The following is a 19,563-nucleotide window of genomic DNA, read 5'->3' on the forward strand; positions in this document are numbered from 1 at the left end:
TTACGTTACCATACAACGCACACGTGACTTCATCATCGTTCCGCGCACCGTATTCGAAACGCGGTAAAACGTAGAAACTCCTGTGTAGAAGATATCATCGAGCCCGCCAAAAATAACCGTGACGTATTGCATTGGCGGAAGAACGTTGTGCAGACAGTGATTTCTCTTTGGTCGAATATATTCGAAGATCGAACGGAGCAATATGAGTCTGGAAGTAATATCAAATGCGGTATGTCTTGACGTTATATTGTTATTAGAAAATCGTGAATGATAAGTATTGGGATATGGGAAAAAGAGAAAGTATATATTTTACGCGATTGTTTTCGCGATACGAAATGGAATAGTATATAATTTGTACTCAATAAAAGCGAAGTGAGATTTTAAAAGGGTGTTAAGTTTTTTGACACGCAAGTACAATAATTTTTGTTATTAAAAAATATTCGTGAAACTAAAAAAAAAGTTTCTTTCAAATTATTATTATTCTTCTTCAGCGTAAAATATGCAAAATAAAGTAACATTATTTAAACATAAACTGTTTCACATGCGCATTACACTCTTTTTGTTATATTTCACCTGCTTTCAACGTTAAGAGGAATCTTATATTCAGACACATGTGCGCGATAACCCGAATGACTTCTCTTTCTCACACTTGGCGTCGATGATGCTCGTATAACCGGTCAGACGTGTTCTTATATATGATTCGAATTATTTCGCGGCAACACGGGACATTCCGTATGATGTCATAATTTCCGCGAAAAAGTACAAAATTTTTTTATGCGAACTTCCATTCACATAAAAAGATAATATATAAATTTTCTATTTTCTTTTTTTTTTTTTTATGATTTAAGATGCGCACGTTATGTCCATCGAAAGTATCGACAATCGAATATGATAATGATGGTGATAATTTATTCCAACAGTAAAACAGGCAAACTTATGCATTAGTTTTATTCAAGCGATATGATAATCGCTTGAATAAAACTAATGCATAAGTTTGCCTCGTGCCGATAAACAAAGTCTTGAATCTTCTAGTTATAACACAATAGAATCTCTTTCTCTTATCTTATTATATCCAATATTAATACACAAAAAAGAACGGATGAAATTTATAATTCTTTCATAGAAGATATATGTATATCTTTTAAACTTGATATTAACAATTTTTTTCACCTGCCATTGACGTATACGATTAATATATGAAAAATAATATAAATATATAAAAATACTAAAAAATAAGTTAAATAAAAATATTCAGTACTGGATTTCTATTTTTAATTTTTGCCAATGTACTTTAAAAATTGCAACTTTTTTTAATAAAATGAAAAGAAATATTTCTTTGACAAAAAAAAGAAATCAATTCGAAATACATTTTATAAATTTTTAATTGTTATAATATTTTTATGTCTGTTAATGCTAATAAGAATATAATGTCTAAATTAAGTGGTAAGAATTTTATTCGTAATATTGATATAAGTTAAAGAGACTAATAAAACATTAATTGATAAATTTATTGTTTCGACACTGGAATTCCATTGACATTGAAATGCACACACTCTCACTTGGCGCCAAAGCCGTGACTCTCTGTTCTGAAGGATAAAGTCTCATCTTCATTTAATAATATATGTTCTCAGTAATACCCAATAGATAACACAATTCACGATCATTTAGTATGATGCAAGTCAACCAATTATTTCTGGAATCTACGTCTATTATATGCGATGTCTATCATCATTTAACTATCGAAAATTATGTAATGATTGATACAGAAGTTATAATCACGTTTACTTTGTATCTCTGTATTTCGTATAGATAATCGAGCAGCTTTAATCATATCAAACAAACTCGTTGTGGGACGATACCGAATTTATGTATATGCGAATTTATCTCGTGCGTATCTTGTTGTATGAAATTTTATTTCAAGCGTAATGAAGATTTTGGCATGATGCTCAATGCAAAATTGTTCAGATTTTTTTTTTCTTTTTTTAAATTCTGCTCGGCACTTATCAATAACAACGCGTTGCAAATTTGTGTGCAATAAGTTACGTTTAGAGTCTTAAATAAAAAATAAATTTTTGTTCGTATATACTATTTATTATTTATAATAGATAAGAAATTATTTTTATCATATATTTTGTAGATTTTGAGAATATAAAAATAACTATTACCGGAAATAAGTGCATTTACACATTTATATAATTATATTATATCTTATATCTATAGTTAGTGTAATATATATGGTGCATATATATGATTAAATACGTATCGATAACGGAATAATTATATTTACTAATCGCAAATCCATATACATAAATAAAATTAAAATATTATTAAATTTTTATTATGTCCGGTATACGTAAAATATGACTCATATATCTTGAATAGATGAATCAAAATTTTCATTACTTTTTTCATGTTAAATTTTACTGTCACATACAACGTGAGGTTTTACTATAGTTAGATATGCACATCAGAAAACTAATCAATGATTCATTAAGCTTATTATGTAGCCACGTACGCACATTTATCTCGGAGAACAAACCACTGCATTCATTCTTTCGATCACATTTCTCTATTGCCAGTAAAACTTTGAATCACATTATAAATGATAATTCGAATACAGAGTTTTTATTTTATCTAATTATAGATTTAATTAAGAAGAAAAATTGCAAAATATAAAACAAATTCACAATTGACTTCACACATATCGATGGAAAAAATTATAAAATTATAAAATATAAACATTTAACAATAAGTAAATGTAATTATTCACAATATACAAAAGAGAATCCAACAATTACATTAGCAGATTAAGATATCTCTGTACTATTTCTGTAGGAAATAATTTCTCGTTCGATGGATATTAAGAAAATAGATGACTACGCTAATTTGTATCATCTTTTCTGTATCAATTATAAACATATGTCATAAATAATGACTTTGCAGTATAAAATTTATAGTATCTAACTTGTTAGATTTATCGTGTCTATTGCATACAATCTAGCCTCATATGAAAAATGTTATCGCAGAAATTGATAGATACAATACAAATGTTATTGGCGTCATATATATTTTTACTAATTTCTGTATATATAGAATATATCTTTTGCAGTATAGTGCAATCTTTATTTGCATATAAAATATATCAAGTTTGTTCTTTTTATTTTTTTTTATTTTTAACAGATTTTACTTTTATTTTTCTTAGCCACTTTCACTTTCTTATATTGCTTCCGCTCTAAATTCAATTGTAAGTCGTATTTCTATTATTTTATTAATTAGCAATGGCTGAGAAACTATTGTTTTCTTATCTTTTGAGATCGTTTCTGGTAGCGCTATATCTTCTGCAACTTTCTGATTTGTGAATAGTCGGTATCACATCGAAGCTTTCATTCAACTACATGTATAACTCTTCAGTCATATGGTTCTAGATGGCGCATGGCGCTAGAATGTAAATGTTAACGTAGATTCCTTCATTCATTTGCATTCTCTTATTTTTTAATAATGCGATGATTGCAATGTAACCCGCATTATAATTCAGCGCTTGATCATAATATGATTATTGATCTCGATCTAATTTATACGAAACATATTTGTTGGACAAAAAAAAAGATTTCCTTTGCTAGAGAATCGGGAATGTCTCCTGTCTGTCGGTTCTTCCTTTAAGCTCAATCTGATTCGTCTTGACAAATTGTGGTAGCCACAAGATAACAAACAAGATACACATCTCGGTTGTAGCGGAGGTGGTCTCGTGTCACGTACTTGTCAATGTGTCAAGTCTCGTTCCCCACATAGACGTTGAAAACTACAATACTTTCGCACATATATATCATCATAACATCGATCTCTGATAATCTTATTTATAATAATATTATTTTCGATATAATACGTCAGTGTCGGACAATCATTGCAAAAAACCTAAAAGTATGATGAAAATAAGCACCTGTCATTTATAATCAAGATGAAAAACATTTACTCTATTAGATCATATATTTAATATTAGATTTTTATTCGTCATATTTATTTCTTTCCTTTACGTTATTAGAGAAGCTCTAATCAATAGTTACGCAAATCTTCATTTACTTTGCAATATAATATTTCTTTTTTATATACGATTTGTAAGTTGTAAATCTCGTAATTTCATCAAATCTCATCAAATCTCTCATCTTTATGAACCATTTAAATTTCAAAAAATAAAGTAATTAATGTTGCTTTTTTTGATGAGTATTAATTGAAAAAAGCTGTATTTTCTTACTAACAGATTCAAGCGTAGATCATAAACTCCTTTATTCTTAGATTGTATCACAAAGGATTTAGAAACCGATCGCTCATTTTTTTTTGAAGATTCTAGCTAAAGATATTGAAGTAACTGAAAAATAGTCGTAACGACGGGACACCTTGCTGGGTAGCTCGCTAAGATTACCATAAACACCTTTACCGCCGTTTTCTTTGCGGAACAAGTGGGTAGAATAGTTTTGCGTCCCCTTTCTCGAGTCTCCGGAGAAATGTTGCCGCGGTGACTAATGACACTGGTGGAGGTCCACGTGAAAGCACCGGAGAAAGGCAGGGGCGTAGAAGTAGCAGGGTGCAATCGAAAATCATTATATTTATCTCTCATGTTAATCTCGTGAAAAATTAATATAAATCGCCTCTCAATATTTTCAAAAATATTTTTTTCTCTTGATCAATTTTTATTTATCTTAAACAATTCGAAAAATTTAACATTAAATACTCGAAAAGCTTGAAATAAATTATTTTCAGTCAATTTTCTCTAAGTTTTATTTTAAATTTGACTTGTAACGCAGCTGTGTTATTGACTTCTAAACTTCAACATGTACTGCCTTCAGATAAACATATTATATGTCTTATACTTTATAATTGCAAACTTCTTCGCTATATAGAGACGACGGGCGCCTTTAAAGCCCAGCATGAAAGCGTGAACCAGACAAACGTGCACAAGACAGCGGTGTCTTTATCGATTCATTAACGGTAGAGACACTGGCAATGATCGTCACCGGTAATTATCGTGACAGCCGCAAAGACAGTGCGAGACGTAAAAGTATGTTCGTGCGCCGCGTAATGATACACGCCGCAATATTCGAGATTTTATCAGGCTGACGCAGCAATGTCTTTTTCCGTTCGATCGGCCGTCCATCTCCTCTTCGTCCGATTCCTCGATAGGTCCTGTCGACCTATCGAGCTCTCGGCCGGATTCGGTTCGCCTTAACCTTCCTGCCGTCCGTTGGCCGCATCCGGCTCGTTAACATTTTTTTCTTTTTTTTCATAATCGACACTATGAGTTCCGTATTAAACAAACGTATACGTTACCGCACAGTGTTGCTTGGTCGGATTCGGCGTCTCGTCGGAACGCTCTTTTACAGCTGTCCGATTCAAAGAGATGCCGTCCTCTTCATTTGTCAAGTTACCTCTTGAGCCCTTTCTCGGCTCTATGCCTTTTCTATGTACCCTCATGAGATTAAAAAAGGCAAGCGTCTTTCAGGTGCGTTCTCGATAAACTCTGTGTCCGCGTTGCGAAGAGAACGAAACGTCCTCGGTGGAGGCATTTAATTTCTTCTGATCTTATCCGACGATGCGATTTAGTATTATTAATAGTACAATGCGTATCGGGATATATAACTGTGAAAGCTGAACACAACTCTGAATATTCTGATATTTATAAAAAGATTTATGTATTCTTTATATTACATTTCGTGTACTATACATTATATTTCATTTTTATTGAGAAATTTTGCTGTTCTGGAATTTATTATTGAACAGTTTAATCAATCAGTTAAATAGACACATATACATATATAATTACATGTGTACGCAATCTCAATGTATTTTATTTCAAATTCAAATCATCGATCTTTATTTTATATTTCTTTAATTAGAAATTTCCATCATTATAAAAGGAATGTGATGTGTGTTAGCAGCGTAATAAGTTTTGCCACTTTATAAAATTTACGTGTCTCGAATTTATGGAGAATAACGAGAATAATATCTTTTTTGTCGAGAAAGTCTTTCTTTAATTTTTCCCGCGAATCATTCAGAAGAGATAGATTCTGAGGTTTAAAACGCGATTTCCCTTAGATCGAACGATTTCCAGGCTCTCCCGTCGTGCGGACTGTCTTTGAAAATATTTTGACGTCGAGGAAGATCACCGTGTGATCGATGCCCGTTCCCTGGAGATTACATCATGAATTGCATTTTCTTCATACGAACGCGCATCACATAGACTGCAGTTATAGGTACAAACGATTCTCACAGAAACCGTGGCATGAGGTTGATCGAAAGACCGCACCATCTGCTCTGCCGATTTTACAACTCCGTGAATATTTCCTAGAAAATTCTGTAACCAGAAAAATATAAGATATATTAGACAATTATAGTAAATAAAAGAGAGAATTTATAAAAAATAGGGTTGAAAGAGTCATAGCTTTCTTTTGAGCTGGACATTTAAACCTGATGAATATCTGATACGTAAATGAAAATCGTGGAATGTTCTAATAATTGCGAGAAACATAAGTAAGTAGCGAATAAATCTCAATAATTTATATAGTGCTTGCTAAAAAGTTTTCAAGGTTAAATCCAATGATTAGTTCCGATCATGTCTTCTAGGACCTTATTTGCATTAATAGCGACTACACGAAGACTTGAGCGAATACGTTCATCGCCAGGCTCGAGACCGGTTTTCTTCTCCGAGCGTAATTATAAGGTTCGAACCAATCGCGCGGTATCTCGAAAAAATTCAGGGTCCATCGCCATCATCGGCTTCACCACAGTCGCCATTTTTCTTTGATCTTTACATATCATCGACAAATGTGCCTTTCACGAAAAAATATGTATTTTTACATCAAATCAAAATGAAAGGATTATTATGATAAAACCAAACAAATTTGATATAGATAGCCCTATCTGAGGCGCATTTTATCTACATCAAATTATTGAAAGATGTTCGGAATGAGGAAGACGCTTTAGTAACACGTTTAATTGATCACTATTTATGAGACACGCTCGAAAGCGTTAAATTTTTTTTATTTTTATTACGGTGAACTGTAAATATATTCGCAAAAATTGCATCGTAATCTCGCTGTAGAATAGTTCGATACGTGGTTTCTTGCATGTAGCCTGCATTCTTCCGACATAATTAAGCAATTTTATTTATGTTTATTACGTTGTTAAACTCGAAGGCAAAGCATATTTTGTTTATCGGTTTAGAAATAGCCACGATCCTCGATGCAAATGAAAAGAGAAACACACGTACGATTCCGTATCAATCTTCCAGTTTTTGTTGTAAATTTTTTTTCGATAGATTATTGATCGTTGATTAATATCACTGATTTGCGATAATATAAATGATTCCGATTCACATGTAGCGATAATTGTCAGTCGGAAAAATGCATCTAACGCGCAAGAATAAATAATGGAGTACATGTTGATTCAATGGCCGCGGTGGAACGAAAGTGGCAGGCGGGCAAAAAGAAAATGGTTCAGTTCATGTTCTTGCGACGATGACTGAGATTGGTTTCGCACTTCTTCAGCTTATGTCGCGCATGACAGATAAGGCACGCGTACGGAAAAGCCTCGGGGCTGAAGATAAGAATTTTTCTAGTAAAACGAAAGATCTCATCTGGATCGTGGAAAAGAAAATATGTGTGATAAATTATCTTCTATACAATCTAGCCTAGACTAGGTAGTCTTCTTCTTAAATTGTCCTTACAAATTCTGTTCTCATTGCTATAAAACTTTAGTGAAAGAGAGGAGACAGGCTCGCCGATAATATAGCGGATTGAAATACTTTATGATACTATGTGTAAGAGTATTAAGCATTTGTGTATTTCTCTCTCGTAGATTTTGACAAAATTTGATATTTCTCTCACATGACAATTTTTTTTAATATATATGAGTATCAATTTATACAATAAAATATAGTTTAGTATAATTCTTTTGCAGAGATTATCTCTTTATCAAATAGTTTCTGTAAGTATTCATATTAAAACTTAATGATTGATGTTATATTTATCAGAATAAATGTCTAGTTGTTTATCGCTTTATCGATTTATCTCTGATCAATCTGAAAACGACCGCGAAACTAATATTTAATCAACTTTTAATAATACATAAGCAATGATTCATTAATATTTAATTATTATACTTGTAAAAAAATTCATTTTATTATCATAAATTGAAAAAAAATCCATTAAATTGACAGGCATATTATACTTTGTATCAACATTTTCTTGCTAATTATTAATACGTTCTGAAAAAGTGTTTTGATACGCGTAGAATTTTTTTAGATTTCATGTGAATAAATTATAAATTAATGACCCAGAATAGTACGTGATATAACACACTATTGGTTATTATCTAACAGTGTATGAAAATTGTATCCATGCTCGACAAGATATATAAGAACACATTATAAAAAACACATTATGCAATATTTTATAAATGAATCATGTGTCTTATTATTGTATCCACTATAGACAACTTACATACAATATATAACAAGTTTCTTTATTAATCTTAGAAGACTATTTGTCTTTACTTAGCTTTGTGACAAATGATGTTTTTCCAATCTAATTTAACGTCCAATCATGTTTATTAATTTTGTGTCTGTTAATTTTATCATATAAATTGTTATACATACATTTTTCTTTCTTTTCACGTTAGGCAAAAAAAAATATTTTGCACTTGCTGTGAAAAGTATCGATTAAATATTGGTCGATAGCCATATAGAAGATTATTTTCTTATTGTGCGATCATTATTACAACATAATTCGTTGGATATAATCGTTATAAACTTGCAAAGACTTTGTAAAACGTTGTAAAATTTTGTCAGGATAAACTTTTTTCGGGAATATATGCGAAACGTATTTTCAGAGTCATATTTTTGCGCTAATCACGCGAATACCAACTTTAATCTGTCTAAAAGATTTGACTCTTTTTTTTTTTCATTTTCTTAAGTTCCAAGTTCTTACTTTTGCCGGCGTTCGTGTCTTGCCGAAAATTGCGGCTCTGGTACTCGAGGTATGACCGTATTCTCTTTTTTGAAATTGCGCGCAAAAAGCAGCGAATGCAAAATACATGGGCTTGGCATCGCACCGCAGTGATCGCGGCTTCGGAATTGAGGAGGGAGAGTATACGCCCCTGTCGGGGTGAATGATCGTGAGGGCACCGTCGGCGTTCCCTTTGTGCACGCACCGTTCCCCACCCTTTTCCAACTCCTTCTTTCCCTTCCCGCCGCGACTGTATCTCCGCGATATAGCCCACAACATAAATACGCGTCTCTCTCCCTCCGCAATTCCCCATCCCTCCTTTCCTCCGCAACCCTGCTGGTCGGAGTTGCGTGGATACATTATACGAATTACATTGATGATACGTCGATGGGACACGAGATAGGGGGGTGCTTTGGCTGCACCGATAGCGCCGGAACTATTTTTCATGCTGTCCCCTCTCGTCTTGCCCACCCTCTCTCTCTCTCGAGTCTTACGTCCGCGAGAACGTTCGTTTCTTTTTTTCCGCTTCGCGCGAACGAAGAAAATAACGTGGCTCCGGCGGTCTTGATTATGATGCAAATGATCGCATTTCAGTACTCACGCGAGCGTTAAAGTCGCGGTGCACCAGGGCGCAATTTGTTATTCGCTAGTTCGCTTAAGGCGTCATGATAATGGGCTTAGTCGCACGTACTGGTAATGTCTGAACCGCAAAAATCTGATGAAATTTCTGTTATAAATAACAATGATGTATATCGGAAATTGCAATCGTAATTTATTTTGACTTGTGATTTTAAAAAATCACTTTTATATCAAAACCAGACAGGAAATAATTAAATTGAGTCATAGTATTCATTTGCGACGTTGTGCAACCGGTTTTGTGATTAGAATTTTAATCAACTCTGCATTTTTTCATAATTTGATTATTTTCTCCCCATGCATGAATACATTTTATTATAGACAAAATTTGAAAGGATATTATTATTACTAAAAACTCTTGGATTTTTTTAAGCGCGACGATTATAGTTCATTGATCGACTACAAGCAAATATGTACTTTTATTTGATCTTTCATTGCAACCTGTTCTCATACCACATATTCCATCTTGGCCCTTTCTTTCTGATTAGCAATGGAAAAAAGAATAAAGCGTGAAAAAATTAGTTTCACTTGAATCGCGATTTGAGAATATATTTTTGTATTTTATATTTATTCAGTTAAATAAATACTTACGTGTCGTCAAAAATAATCGTCACCATTGCGATGTAGAATATATAATATTGATCGCCGGATTAAACCCTTCCCGGGTAATTATGGTACCTACTTTCTCTTTTGAAAGATCCTTCAAGGGTTTCTCGGTGACTGACACTAAGTTTCACCCTTTGCTTCAAAAAACTTTGGTCGTAATTAAATCTCCCTCTTTTCCGAGTTACTTTACTTGCTTATTACGTTACATTAGCTCGTAATGTTATATCGTACAAATATTTAATATACTTCTAAAATCAGTTGTTGATTAACTTTATATTATTATTGTTACTGTATTACTTTCTTTTAATGTAATTTTAATTAATGAGAGCTATACGTTTTCTTGAACAATCAAGAAATAAAAAAGCAATATAATAGCTATCAATTGTGCTATATGTCCGAAAATATTGCCTGTATATTCGAGTTACGTTTCGGACCGATCGTTGCTTCGTGGCAAGACAGGCGTCCCCTAGGATACGCTTCCTCCCTCTCTTCCCATTTCAGATCCCATAGGATCATTAATCAAATTCCCCTTTAGCCTCGCCTCTCCCTTTATCCCCGCCTTGACCGAAGGCTCAGCCGCCATTACTGTGCGGCTGCATGCACAACGCACTAATTAAAACCAGGAAATTAATGTTTTATCCCTTTGCGCCTACTCTCTCGATACGACGCATCGTGCCACGTGGAAAACTTTATAATTCAAGACAAGGATCGACTATTTTATTTATCTATCCGAGATTTATGCCTTAATTAATACAAAAGCTCTATGAAATCAACTGACTCAAAATTTTTTATACAACCTTGAAATTTATCTTCTTTATATATATGTATAATAAATTTAAGAATGCGTATGGATATGTAAATTTGAATAAATTGCCTAAATTTTTTTAAAGATTGGAATAGAAATATTTTGTTAAAAGGTAAAAGTATCAATTGTTTAGGTAAAAGTATCAATGCTTAGACATGCACTTATATCTGGATATTCATATTTTCTTTGGTTTTTAAATGGACATTTAAACTTTTAATATGGAATGTATATATATGTATATATATATATATATATATATATATATTAAATGTACGTACATATGTTTATGGCTGAAAGTGTAGATATTCGCATTTAAAGACCAAAAAAATACGAGTGTACTATCTTGTAACAACGTGCTTTTATCTATCTTAATTGGTCAAATTGCTAACAATATATCATTTCTATGAGGAACATTGCATTTGAAAATTTAATGTCAAAACAATTTTTAGCAAAAAATAAAAATCTTAGAACACACAAATTGCTTTCTTAAGTAATATTTACTTTCTTCGACAAAATATTAAAAGAGATTCTTTTTTACATTTATTTTATATATGATAAATAATTTTATTTAAAATGTTTTAATTAGATTTTTAAAATCTGTATGTTTATTTTGATAATTGTTTTAATGTATAATGTAAATTTTATTTTTTAATCGCTTACATATTTTATTAGATTAGACAAAATCGTAAAGGTTGCAAGAGAGAGTTTCCACGTATAAATGCTTTTAAAACTGATGGTTTTCAGCATCCAAAAAATGTATAGACATCCATTAGGAATCCATTAATGGTTTGTGTCGTCAGTCTACCGCGATATGTCAAAAGTCGTTTGTAAATATGCGAATACTAATTTATCAACACTGCAGGATTCGTCTTTCTCTATAGAGTTTTCTGCTTTTCAAACGCCGAAATATTTGTGTATTTGTTTACATATAGAAAGACCCTTTCGAAGAAAGTTTTTCGGCAAGGATACATACCGCTCCAACCACATTCTGTAAAATTTCGTTATTTTACTGACAATGAGTTAGACAAGATAGTTCGAAATATATAAATATTATGCAATAAATACATGTGTATTTCAAAAGCTATTGCATATTTTTGCAATTAATTATTAAAAAATTTAAACTCAATTTTTTTGTGTCAAATTTTGCAAGCGTTTAGTTAAATTTTTGTTAAAGAAAAATTCATTCAATATGTAAAAAAATATATTGTATTTTATTTTATATTTATTATAATATTTGTTTAATCTCGAAATTTTATTTGCTCGAAATCTTTAATCTCTTTTTCTCTTTCTATTAAATTTTAATAAAAGCAGTATTATAGATAATAATAATATAATGTAAAATTTTTGTATTATGTTTATATATGTATTTGAAAGACCAATACATAGAATATTCTTCATCTATAGCAAAAAAGGCAACGTGTCGGTATGTCGTTCCACAGAACCGAAAGGGTGGCGTGAAAATTGCGGATAATACTTGGTCAACCTAACGGTAGAATCATCATTAGGCCTATTAGTCCATAGTCAGGTACATTCTGACAGATACACTACCCATGAATACTGTAAAAGAGTCAGTGTGTATACAAATGCGTCATTAAAAGAAAACTGAGGATGGAGTTAGGCTATAATGATATTGCTCACAAATTTTGAAAAAAAATTCTCAACCTCCCGCATGTTAAAAGGATTACTTTCTTAAGGTGCGCTCGTAAAGCAACTGCATTTATAAATATATATATATATATATATATATATACACACACACACACACGTTGAGTTTTATATTCCTCTAATACGTAAATTAATGATTTATTAAACTATAGTGTAAATTAATCATTTAATGATTTATTAAAATCTATTTTTTCTGTATACATAAAGCTTAAGTATTTCCTGCCGAAATTATTTTTTTAAGAATTAAGATCTTGCATCTGATACACTTTTTGAGCAAGTGATTGTAATGATATAATTAATAATTGTGTATTTTTGTTCATAAGTGTAATATTCTGATAAATTTAAAAAATATAACTAAAAAAGTAGTGAGCACTTCTAGTAAGCAAATTCTTCAAAACTAAATGAAAATTAGAAAGTCGCCCTATCTTTTCGTGAGAATTATTTTGCTTCACAGATGTGTATCTGTTATTGCATTAATTTGATAATGATATTTTTTTATTTTAATCGAAATTATGCTAGTAGTATAATTATTAACCGAATATCACAATAGAGGACGGATTGTATATTCTTGCGATTGTATTCTATACTTAATTATTTTTATTTTGACAATTTATTTTATTTTAACAATTTATTTTATTTTAATTGCAACGATCTTTCAAATAATTCTACAATCTATATAAAATTATGTCAAGCTCTATTTATTATTTCTAAAGTCAGAAACAAAAAGTATCGATCTTTTTCAATTTTATACGAGCTGCAATTATATTTACTGTTATAGTCGAACGTATTAATGCTCGTTTGTAATGTACTCAATACTTGCGAGCAAAGATTCTCCTTTGTAGTGAAGAGAATGACGGAAATAACGGGAGCGTTGCACCTGTTATAGCTATACGCAAAAACAATCGCTTTTTCCTAGATAATTCGCGCAGATACAATTGGTTAGTGTATCAAAACCGTTTCATCGACATAGCTTCTCAAAACTCTATCCGCCACACATCCGATTCTGTCGGAGAGACGAGTGATGTTAGATAAACCGGTGGTCGACCATTACCAGCCTACTTCGTGTAATTACTGATCCTCAGATACATCTTCTACCTTTGCATGATCGTTTTGCATCAATTCGATCTCATCAAGTTTCTCTGATCGAATCGGCATCGTTCGGAATTTCAGGATATTAATCATTTTCGATCAACCAATGTTCTATTCTTAGAAGTTACATAATTACTGATCTATCAGAGTAACTTAAATTGTTTAACTATACATATGAATATATATGAATATATATTATATATAATTAAACAATTTTTACGTTACTTTGGTAGATCAGTACTTATGCCAATACATATATACGTGTGTGTATATATAACATGAATTTTTAAATACAGTTAAATAAAATCTAAATTATTTTTTATTTCAGTTTTTTTTTTTTAAAATTGCATACTTTTGCAAGTACACACCGAGAGAATTTTCTCTTAGAATTTACCCTGAAAATCATGATAATCGTGGGACAATATGGCATAGAAAGAATTTTATGAGAATTCCTCTGATTAATATTTATCACAATAAAAATAATATCTATTACAATAAAATATAAAATATGTTTAATTAATTTTATTATGCAGTTTAGTGATCACATTTTATTGTGATAAATATTAATCATCAGAGAAATTCTTATAACAAATTTTTTTCTTACCATATTGTGTGTGTGTCCCACGATTATCATGATTTTCAGGGAAAATTCTAAGAAAAAATTCTCATTGTCAGTGCATACTTGTGTAATTTTTTAGTACATTAAAAATTGCATAATCCCTATATAACGAGTTTAATGAAAGATAGGTGACAAATGTTATTTAAATTACCAGCTAATTATCGTTTCTTTTATTTTGCGTATAAATTTTCCAATGTATACCAGGATCATACAATTGTTGATTGTCATTTCGATCGGGCAATCACCAGGAGGATTTTTTCGGGACTTAAGTCCAACCCGCCTTTAAATCGAATAGAAATCGAGGGCATCGATATCGGCCTGGACCAACGAGCGAATGCAGCGTGCCGCGATGCATCGCAATGCGGCGCGGCGCTGCGCCGCACATAAAACGTGAGAGATGATAACTCTCGACCGACGTCGCGCCGCGAAGGATCAGCTGTGGGCGCGGCGGATATCCCGCTGTGTCTCTCCAGCATGGCCGACGTCATATGCACACCCACGCCGTTTCTCTCCCCGTGTGTTTCCCACTATAACCGCGTTCCCCTTTCTCGATTCTCTCGCCACGTCGAATTACACGGTCGGCGAAGTAATTTACAAAGCTACGCCCGCGAGAGCGCGAGCGCGCCTCATATCCGTTACATCCCTTCGCAGCGGTGGTGGCGGCGGTGTGCGCGCAAATTCGCGATCGCCGATAACGATACCGAGAGATTAATGGCGCCACGGCGCCTTTGTCTTTAAGCTGGCAGGGGCACGTCGACAAAAGTAGTCGCGAGGTCCCTGATTAATTAGGAACCACGGGCGTGGTAATGGATTGGACGGAAGGGAATATATTTCGCGATCGAGAAAATCACATCACTGCTTTCTCCACTTGTCATTTGCGAAAGCGTGAATAATGTGGTTTTTAAAGTAATATAGGTGTTGTTATAAATCTTTATATATTATATACATTTACAGTACGTAAAAGTTTGTTATTCTAGATTAATAAAGTATAATACAAATATGCAATGGCAAAATAAGATTTTAATCGAAGCTTAGATATTTGTACATGGAGAGAATGTTCTCTTAGAATTTACCCTGAAAATCAAGGTAATTGTGGGATAATATCGTATGGAAAGAATTTTATGAGAATTTCTCTGATTAATATTTATCACAATAAAAATAATAATATCTACACACTAAAATATAAAATATGTTTGACTAATTTTACTATACTGCATGGTAAAATTAATCAAACATTTTATATTTTATATTTTATTGTGATAGATATTTTTATTGTGATAAATATTAATCAGAGAAATTCTCATAAAATTCTTTCCATACCATATTATCCCACGATTACCATGATTTTCAGGGTAAATTCTAAGAGAAAATTCTATCTGTGTAGAGGCTTACATTTCGTAAAAATTTATATTCTAAAATTTTATATCACTTTCTACATATATACTTATTTTTCAATGTATTAAAGGATCCCTTTAATTACTGCAAAATAATATTTATATATATAATGATCCTTAACATTTCGCTCATTGTATATCTTTTATAGTCTCGAGATATGCAATCCTGTCTATCGAGAGAAGCATAAAAGAAAATAGGTAAAACGATCTTGAATAATGAAGGAATTATTTCAAGACATCAAAACTGAGCGCGGTCGAGTTGTTACGCTTGTCCATTGCGAAGGAATAAGATCTAATCGCTTCCTGATTCAATTGTCTATTCAGACATTAACGCGAAGAGGCTCGTTTCTTCTCTTAACGTTTTTGACAAGAGTCGCGAGCTTTACGAGAGTCGCGGTTTCTTCTTCGTGGACACACGTCATACTTACGTGCTTCTCGTATGAATACAGCGAGGTTTCTTGTCTCGCCGAGATGCTTCGACAAGTATCAAGCCGTTTAATCTACGCGTATGTCACTGACGAAGCGAAAACTATTGCTACAGTTTAAAGTATTGGTGCATCCACGACGAGGTACCACGCAATAATAGTGTAACGAGTCATGAATATAATAGAAATATGCGATTGGGCCCTAAATAGGCGTTCGCGAACTTTAATTGACGCGGAAGCACCATGCAAGGTCTACCGTTCGGTCATAGAGACGCAGAACTCACGTGTATCCCGCTAGTCATTTAATTCGCAAACGTGGCGGTTCGAGAAGCGTTACGCTTCGGCGCCAGTTTATCGGTAAATGGGGAAACAGCAAACAAACGATGAGTAGGCATTGAACATTAAGATAATGCTGGTACCTTTTCAAAGCAGATTTCGAAAAGTGCAGTATAAAAGAAAGCGATATAAATAAAAATAATTTTTGTTTGTACTAAATTAATAATTTATAATTAACAACATTATTTAATTGCCTATTACTATTAATTATAATATTTATACTATATTATATCCTCGAAAAATATTTTTTAATATTTGTCACTTAAAAAAAAATAAAAGTAAGTTATACGCTTAGTATATGTATATATTAAAAATATATGTATATATTGTAACTGGAACTTTTAAGACAAAAAAAATATTTCATGGTACTTATACATAAATTGATACACGCACAAGTTGGCCTTTCCCCCCTTTCCGAACATGTTAATCATTTCATGTAGCGCCGCGAGTACGGAGAGGATTTTAGATTGGCGAGGAAAATCCGTAGATTGGTTAACGAGGCTCAGTACGAACTCGGCGAAATTGGCTCGATTAAAACCTACGGGGCAGCTGCCCCGAGGATTGTGCTCCGTCATGTGATTGGTCCCTTCTCCCAGGTCCTTTCTTCGATCTCCTCCATTTCGAGATGCATCGATACTCGGCCATCATTAATCATGCACTTTTGTACACACTCGTCGATGGGACTCCCTGCGAGGGACATCCGAGACGCAACAAAAATGAATCTCGAAGATCGGAACTGAGCTTCAACGCGGCAATCGAGGCCAGATGTTATTAACTTATACATAATATAAAATAAATATAAACGAAAAAACTGCACTTTGTCATAGAAGTATCGGAACATTAATCGTGCGACTTTTAGTAGCGATATTATAATTACTTGTCACAAAAATTAAAAAATCGTAAATGCTAGTCGCGCGATCGCGTCGTAAAATTATAAAACTAATTGCATATGTATATTAAGCAGTAAAATTAATTTTAGAATGGCCTATTATAATCTTTCTGCAAGCATGTGAAGTAATAAATTTTATATAAGAAGAGCACATCATACACATCTGCTATTTTTTTTAATCGTGTGCACCTGGTAATATACTTGATAGAGATATTAAAGTACTTGTCATTTTATAGTAAAATAAATACGAGCATTTAAAAGGCGATATAAGTTTAATTTCCGTGAATATTAATTTCTAGGATGAGATGGATACAGAGGAGAATTAAGCATATGAAACGGAATCTTCACCCGTATACACTCGCATCTATTTGATTTGCATTTAAAATATAACCCGCATATATATTCCGCTTGTATATATGTATAGATAATGAAAAATAAAGTTACAATACATACATTTTGTTGTAAGGAATCACGTGTGATATTTTAATTAAACAATATATTATTATTATGTAATTATTATATTAAATTGCTCCGTACTAAAGGAACAAAACCAAAAAATAAACTATAAATTAATAATAGGAAAATTTTTTTACATATAGTAATGTTATGTCAATGGACATTTGATTTCAGGACATGGATCTAATTGAGGTCCTTTGGAAGCAGGATGTGGATCTCGGATTTACGCTGGTGGAACCAGCCACGACACCCGCCAAAAAGTCATCCACATCGGAAAAAGAATCAGCAGACGAAATTGAGAAGTTGAAAGCTTTGGAAGCCATTAATGCCACAAATCAAAAGGTACGAAAAAGCTTTTTTTATTTTTTTTCTGATTAATATCTTGCTTTGAATTCTCCGGATTCATTTATTCTCCAAAATCACAAGGTTACACAAATTCGTTGTTTCAATCAATCTCCCAATCGCAACAGCTAATGAGCAATTGTTTCTCAAGAACGCGTCACTTTCTGCTTTCACGCACGTAAAAGGAAGCGTTTGCTTCCTCGGACTCAATTTAAACATTCGTTTCTCCGTGTGCCAACGGGTCCATTGATGTCTTCCTGTGTCCCCCGGGTGATTATTGGAGATAGAAAGCTATGGACTCGCGAGCATACATCTGTACGCTAAAGAATGGCTCGCGACGTCGCGCATTTTTTCGTTCTGTCTCTCCGGTAATCATCGACCGATTGCATTGCGCGAATAGGAAGCGACATTTTCTGCGACGTTTCAGAAGAAAAAGATTTGCAGATTTAGCTTCCGGGTATTTATACATACATTGCAGAATATTTCAGGATATTCTTCGTTTTTGCTTTTACCTATCATTAAGACTCAATTTGACATTTCTTGATTTGACAGAAGCGCAACGCTGGTATGCATTTCTAATATTAGCTAATGATGTGAAACAGCTAATGTGAAACATAAACATGCAGCAGAGCGTTATATATAGATAGATTTGAATCAATTTGTGAAATCAATCATAAGGCATCAAACAAGATTAACGCCGCTTGCTCGCTCGGTGATTATCTCTTTATCATCTTTATTGTGTATTCTATATAAAATTTATTCGGAGGGCGCGCGTTTGTCCTGAAAGATCAACATTTTCGTCGCGTTTCTTATAAACTTTCATTTTTATTTAAAGAAATTTTATTACATGATTTTATCCTGGTTAGCGCGTGACTTCCGCGCTTGTAATCGCTTGTAGATGATCGATCTTGATCGGAGACACTAAGCCGGTCCAATCCATAGCGGCCATTTTTGGTAGACCTAAAGAGAAATTAGGAGTCCACGCATCCTCGGAGATATAATCTCAATTGATATTCCAATCTCTACATATATATCGGCTATCGATCTTGTCTTTTCGAAGTTATACACCCGGATCGAGATAGCGGATGTTTTGTCTCACGATATATTTACGATGATATTAATGTTCCACGAAAAGACATATCTATGTCTTTATACAGCGTCAGCGTCACAGACGCTGCAATGTTTTAATAATGTATTCTAATTTTTCTTTAGTTGTATAGAAGATCGATTGGCCGCGATATTTTTTATTATCATTTATAATAATATTCTACTGATATTATTACAGGTAGAAATCGTGAACTAATA

General features: G+C 32.8%; 1 protein-coding gene across 5 annotated transcripts in view; it reads left to right on the forward strand.

The window, feature by feature from the left end:
• The window catches only part of Cnc (NFE2 like bZIP transcription factor cap-n-collar), a 101,126-nt gene that overhangs the window by 16,847 nt on the left and 64,716 nt on the right, over positions 1-19,563 (forward strand). For 4 of the 5 annotated variants that reach the window (XM_083052449.1, XM_083052465.1, XM_083052457.1 and 1 more), the window contains exon 2: positions 18,091-18,258. In XM_083052449.1, coding sequence (XP_082908575.1) covers positions 18,091-18,258 — 168 coding nt within the window. Of the gene's footprint in view, positions 1-88; positions 230-18,090; positions 18,259-19,563 lie in introns of those variants that run through there. The other variant, XM_083052485.1, reaches the window with a different exon arrangement.

The sequence above is a fragment of the Prenolepis imparis genome, unplaced genomic scaffold (genome assembly GCF_030444845.1).
Source record: "Prenolepis imparis isolate NDT839.2.m4 unplaced genomic scaffold, iyPreImpa1.0 SCAF_1, whole genome shotgun sequence".
NCBI classification, from domain to species: domain Eukaryota; kingdom Metazoa; phylum Arthropoda; class Insecta; order Hymenoptera; family Formicidae; genus Prenolepis; species Prenolepis imparis.